This window comes from Bactrocera neohumeralis, unplaced genomic scaffold (assembly GCF_024586455.1).
Source record: "Bactrocera neohumeralis isolate Rockhampton unplaced genomic scaffold, APGP_CSIRO_Bneo_wtdbg2-racon-allhic-juicebox.fasta_v2 ctg5156, whole genome shotgun sequence".
Lineage (NCBI taxonomy): Eukaryota > Metazoa > Arthropoda > Insecta > Diptera > Tephritidae > Bactrocera > Bactrocera neohumeralis.
Window position 1 is genome coordinate 5,191 of NW_026092117.1, and position 6,592 is coordinate 11,782.

Genomic DNA, 6,592 nt, shown 5'->3' on the forward strand with positions numbered 1-6,592 from the left:
TGCTCGTTCTTCTTCAAGCGATGATGATGATAATTCGATTTTTTTTTTTTTTTTGCTTATCGATCCGTTCACGGATCGTGCGTTTTTTTTTTTTTCTACTGACGAACACGAAGCAAAAGCACCACCACAATCTGCACTACACACTCCACGACCCTATGCCTGGTTACGGAGGGCTCATGACGATAGCGACGTGCCAATGCGTGTCGCGAACGTGACGTTCATGACGAACAAAGCTTGTTGGACGAATGCCGATGTTTATTTGCACATAATACACTCTTTTACTCTTTCTTCTCTCCGTCTTGAACCTTCTTGAACCCTACTGAACCTTACTGAACCTTACTGAACCTTACTGAACCCCCCATAATTAGTCTTCTTTCGCTCTTTTTTCGCCTTCTTTTCCCCTCAAACCCCTAAAAACCCACTCCTTAAAACACCTTTCCACCATGCGTGAGGCTATCTGCATCCACATTGGCCAGGCCGGTTGCCAGGTTGGCAATGCTTGCTGGGAACTTTTTGTTTAGAGCACATGGCATCCAACCGGACGGTTCTATGCCCTCTGACAAGACGATTGGCGTCGAGGATGACGCGTTCAACACGTTCTTCTCCGAGACGGGCTCTGGCAAGCACGTTCCGCGCGCCATCTTCCTGGACCTCGAGCCGACCGTCGTCGACGAGATCCGCACCGGCACCTACCGCCAGCTGTTCCACCCCGAGCAGCTCGTGTCCGGCAAGGAGGACGCCGCGAACAACTACGCGCGCGGGCACTACACCATCGGCAAGGAGATCGTCGACCTCGCGCTCGACCGCATCCGCAAGCTGGCGGACAACTGCACCGGCCTGCAGGGCTTCATGGTCTTCCACGCCGTCGGTGGCGGCACGGGCTCCGGCCTCGGCGCGCTGCTGCTCGAGCGCCTCTCCGTCGACTACGGCAAGAAGTCCAAGCTCGGCTACACCGTGTACCCGTCCCCCCAGATCTCCACCGCCGTCGTCGAGCCGTACAACAGCGTGCTCTCCACGCACTCCCTGCTCGAGCACACCGACGTCGCCACCATGCTGGACAATGAGGCCGTCTACGACCTGACCCGTCGCAGCCTCGACATCGAGCGCCCGACGTACACGAACGTGAACCGCATCATCGCGCAGGTCGTGTCCTCCCTCACCGCCTCCCTCCGCTTCGACGGCGCGCTCAACGTCGACCTGACCGAGTTCCAGACCAACCTGGTGCCCTACCCGCGCATCCACTTCGTGCTCACGAGCTACGCCCCCGTCATCTCCGCCGAGAAGGCCTACCACGAGCAGCTCTCCGTCGCCGAGATCACCAACGCCGTCTTCGAGCCCGCCGGCGCCCTCACCCGCTGCGACCCCCGCCACGGCAAGTACATGTCGTGCTGCCTCATGTACCGCGGCGACGTCGTGCCCAAGGACGTGAACGCCAGCATCGCCTCCATCAAGACGAAGCGCTCCATCTCCTTCTGCGACTGGTGCCCCACCGGTTTCAAGGTTGGCATCAACTACCAGCCCCCGACCGTCGTGCCCGGCGGCGACCTCGCCAAGGTGCAGCGCGCGTGCTGCATGATTGCGAACAGCACCGCGATCGCCGAGGTGTTCGCGCGCATCGATCACAAGTTCGATCTCATGTATTCCAAGCGAGCGTTTGTTCACTGGTACGTTGGTGAGGGTATGGAGGAGGGCGAGTTCTCTGAAGCCTCGCGAAGATCTTGCTGCCCTCGAGAAGGATTACGAAGAGGTTGGTGCTGAGGGCGCCGATGGCGAAGGTGAGGAAGATGTTGAGGAGTACTAAGCTTCTTTCACTCTTTCCCCGCACTGCGTGCGACGCTGTCGCCCCTGCACCGCCCCTTTCCTCCTTTCTCCTGTATCTAGATGACCTTCACTTCCTTAACTTTTTTTCCCTTTCTTTTCCCACACCCGCACACACATTCCACGGAGCGGCGTGAGCATCGAAACGGATACCAGTTGTTCTGGCTTAACAATGGGTCGGTGATGCCACTAGCGTCGTGGTTTTTTTCTTCTGGTTTACCAGGTTTTTCCTCTTCGTGCGTGGAGTTGCCTTTTCCAAACCCATCCCTTTTTTTCATTCAGTTTTTTTTTTTAATGTACCACCCGGATGTCTCTCACTGCATGCATGCCCCTGCGACAAAACCAAAGACCACCATGACAGCACTAAACACTAGAGGGGACCGTGCATTCGCGGTAGCTCCTCACTCTCGTCCGTACGTGCGCGCACTCACTTGCGGATGCCTTGGAGGAGGCGCTGCGCTCCGCTGTCCACTTCAATGCCCTCGCCACCGCCCACATCTATGCAACCATCCGTCTCCTTTCCCTCTCCTTTTTTTTCTCTTTCCTCCCTTTAGCGTTTTGCGGTTGCATTCTAGCGGGGTGTGGGATACGTTAGCGATCAATCCGGAATGCCCCCCCCCCTGCTGGCGTACCTTCCTCTATCCTCTCGAAGAGTGCCTCAGACCGCGCGCCCGCCGGCATGCCCGGTCGGGCTGCTCGAGCGAATAGAGGTGAACACCATATGGCGGGCACGGTGCTCTACCGCCCGCCTTCCGTCGGCACCCCCACGTGCCCCAGCTCGCCTGGACAGCCATGACGTCAGCGGTGACCGAGTTCTCTTCGCTCGTGAATCTCTCCGTGCGATGCTGGCGTGTGCCTTTTGCCGCTCCCACTTCCCAAGGCGGTGAGCGCGCGTTCGATGGGGGATCAAGGCAGTGAATCCAGGAGCAGCTCTGCCGTCGCTGAAAAAAGGGAGCAGCGCGGCGCGACTCGCTGCGGAGGGCGCGTCCCGGAGGCGACGATTATGCGTCTCACCGGGCACACACACGCCACGACACGCATCATCATCATCGTCGTCATCATCATCATCATCGTCGGTGCCTTGGGCCATGGCTTCCCATGCACGAGACTGATCCGGTAGCGCCGACGCGAATCTTCCGTTCGCTGAGATTCGACAGTGGTACAAGCGCCTTCCAGGCGGTGCAGTTTGACCGAGAGGATGATGCCCGTTGTGGCACTTACCCCCCCCTTCCCTGGGGACTCACAGCGCCACCGTGGAGCACTCCACCCTCGGCTGAAACGCTCCAGGCCGACCTCCCCAGAGTAGAAGGGACGTCACCCTTACATTGACATAAAGCCTATGGGCTTATGTCGTAATGCCGGCAGCGCACTGCTAGAGCAGTACTATGAAGAGAAGATGCGCGCACTCCGTCGGTGTCGCGAGCATTCTTCTCAACCATCATGGTACTCTCTACTGGTGCCGCGCGCCGAAATGTCGGTACTCCACTACTGTTGTCTCTGAGCTCCAGCGTCACATGAACGCCGCCACGCACCAAAAGTGGCTGGCCGATTCTGTCCGCACTTGCCTGGAAGCTCAGGAGGACTACGCAAAGCGGGTCTCCCAGCTGAGGTCCCTCGAGCAGGAACTCGCTCGCTACCGCCTCTACCACGAGGAAGCGACGCGAGCCTCCCGCGAGACCCTCAGCCGGGCAATCCTGGATCTCCGCTCACGGTCCCCACTCCAGCGGACATCGCAGCCCTCCGAGCCATGACGAGGCCGCGATGGGCGCCCCTGGACGCGCTTGCAAGCGTCCTGGGCACCGCGCACCACATAGATGACATCGCGTTCAGCGAAAAAGGTCCCGAGGAAACCCAATTCGAACATCAGCGATACGGCAAGACGCTGTTGGCCTACATCGACCTGTCCGACGCCTTCTGCCGGGTGCCACACCTCCTCTTCGCCGCCCTGGAGCGTTTCGAGGTTCCAGCCTATCTGACGAGGTTCATCCGTTCGTGGCTTTACAAGCGCACGGCCCGCACCTTCGTTGCCGGTCGATACTCAGAACACGCCCTCCTTGAAGCAGGCGTGCCGCAGGGATCAGTTCTCGGACCGTTACTGTTCTCTGTTTTTTGGACGACCTAGTGGCCAAAACGCACGCTTACATACAGAGCGGCTTCTTCCGCCTTAACACATATGCGCTTGTTGCCGCTTACGTGGACGACTTTACGCTTCTAGTCGGCGGACTAGATGCGGACTCCATACACCTACGCATGACCCACCTGGTTAGTTTTGTCGCGACGTGGTGTCATGACAACGGCATGATCCTCTCCCCAAATCCTTGTTCCAGTGGGTCACTGGACGAAATCAGGGACTCATGCACTACCTTAACCAGAAAGGAGTTGTGAAGCGAGGGACATCAGAGAAGACTCCACCTCCGATACGGGTGTCTAATCCGGCGTACGCCGGAGGCCACATACCCGCACTATTCTGCATTGGCTCACGGGCCATAGACGCAGCCGGAGAGCCGCGGGAGCTTCACTTTTATCCTACGATAGGAGCAACACATAAATACCTAGGCGTCCTCATTGACTTTCGCCTGAGTTACTCCGCCCACGTTGAATCGCTTCGCAACTACGGCCACACCTTCCTCACACGAGTCGAACCTGTGCGCCGGTCCCTTCACGCCCACGCAGGCCGTTGTCTCGGCCTGGGCGTGTCACAGGGCATGCTCTTTGGAACCCCGTTACTGTTCAAACGGCTTACGCCACAACAGATACGACATCTGGAGACCACCTGGAACCTGATTGTGAAACGCATGGGGAGAATTGTCCGCTCTGCGGGAAATGCGGACGCCCTGATAGAAATGGGCTGTCCCAGCATGGAGATGATGATCACTCGGCAGGCTGTTTGCTGGAATCACCACCGACACGTCCTCCCGATTGCCATCGATCCTCTCTTTGCCAACGTGCGTCGTTCACACAAGTCCCTTGATGCTGTCTCAATAGCCGAACAGTACATAGACCCGGCAGCTGCCTTCGGCCACCCCCTGCTCTTCTCGAGTACGGATGCCGCCCCACTCCCACTCCTTCCCGTCCTCCCCCGTCGCAACCCCCCCCAGCCAGTACTGGACAGGATCTGTCTCCTCCCAGCACAGCGGCTGAAACACCCAGCTTCGGAAGCAGCAAAGCTGAAGGCCAATCAGCTAACCCGACAGTGCGCCTATGCTCTTCTCTCGGAATACAACGTATACGAGGGCTGGTGCGACGGGAGCGTCCAAAGGGAGGACGAGAACGGAAACACTGTGGACTGGGCCGGCGGAGCAGCCTTAATATTTCTGCCGGGATCTGTCATCGACGGTATTTCGATGACCAGAAACAGCCCGCCCCTCCACACGCCTGCAGCTATACCGCGGAGGTATACGCCGCATGGACGTTGTTGGACAGCTTGATTGAGGTGACAGCGCCAGATGCGGCGCACCGTCACATGGAATAGACAGCAGTGCTCATTTGCTCCGACTCTCTCAGCTGGATTGAGCACGTCGGTCGCGGGCCCAACACCTTCGGCCCCCTCGCTCCTCAGTTCTGGCGACGGCTAACAACCCTCGCGGAACAGGTCAGCCGAATCGTGATTGTGCACTGTTTCTCACACTGTGGAGATCCGAGAGGAGATTTGGTAGACGACGCGGCTAAGCTAGCGGCGCAGCGCAACGTACGAACTGCCACACCGTGGCACGTTGATGCAGCCCGTCTGGCCGTCTCCGAATCTCAGGGACCCCTGGTCGCGCAACTCCTTGCCGACCGAACCACTTTCACAAGCGGGCTCGTCCACAGATAGATACCTGGGTTCCCAACGCAAAACGCCTGCCCCCGCCCACCCTCAGGACCAACCAAGCGACACTGATCCTGAACCTCCGCACCGGGCTCTGGCCATCTTTAGGGACAGACGCGTTTTTGCACGCCGAAGGGCAAAAGTGGTGGTGCCCATGCTGCAAGCGCAGGATTGTCGCTGCTCACGGAGGAGCTGTACTGCACCTGTTCGTTCTCAGAACCCACTCCCCCCTCTTGGCAACATATTACGGGATTATGGGCAACGGCCCCCAGCTGGCTCAGACAGATAATAGAGCACGCCCTAATGTTCCTGCCCCCGCACCGGGGACTTGAGGCTCGACCCTAACCGGTGAGCTCTCGACCCTCCTCCAGCACATCCCTCACCGACCTTTACTTTCTGTTTTTTCCAGGCATGGAGGACGTGGCCGTCAGGCCTCTGATCCCATAGCTAGCCAGAATTGGCTCATACACACATTGGTATGTTGGCGAAGGTATGGAAGAAGGAGAGTTCTCTGAAACCCGCGAAGACCTTGCAGCTCTTGAGAAGGATTACGAAGAGGTTGGTGCTGAGGGCGCCGATGGCGAAGGCGAGGAAGATGTTGAGGAGTACTAAGCTTCTTTCCCTTTTTTCCCCGCACTGCGTGCGACGCCGTCGCCCCTGCACCGTCCCTTTCCTCCTTTCTCCTGTATCTAGATGACCGTTCATTTCTCTTTTTTTTTTTTTCCGCACACCCGCACACGCATTCCACGGAGCGGCGTGAGCATCGAAAAGATATCCCGTTCTCTTTGACTAACAGGTGGGCGGGTGATGCTACTAGCGTCGTGGTTTTTTTTCTTCTGGTTTACCAGGTTTTCCTCTTCGTGCGTGGAGTTGCCCTTTCCATGCCCATCCCCTTCTTTTCATTCAGCCTTTTTTTTTTTTTGTGTACCATCCACGATGTTTCTCACTGCATGCATGCCCTGTGAC

The 6,592-nt window shown here is 57.9% G+C and overlaps 1 protein-coding gene across 1 annotated transcript; it reads left to right on the top strand.

Annotated features, from left to right (window-relative positions):
* The first annotated feature begins 431 nt into the window (after nucleotides 1-431).
* On the top strand, nucleotides 432-6,238 carry LOC126767289 (tubulin alpha chain-like). Its single transcript, XM_050484845.1, is given in 3 exon segments — nucleotides 432-518; nucleotides 520-1,678; nucleotides 6,117-6,238. Coding segments are annotated over 3 exon segments (1,356 nt in total). The 5' UTR covers nucleotides 432-443.
* Nucleotides 6,239-6,592: the final 354 nt, after the last annotated feature.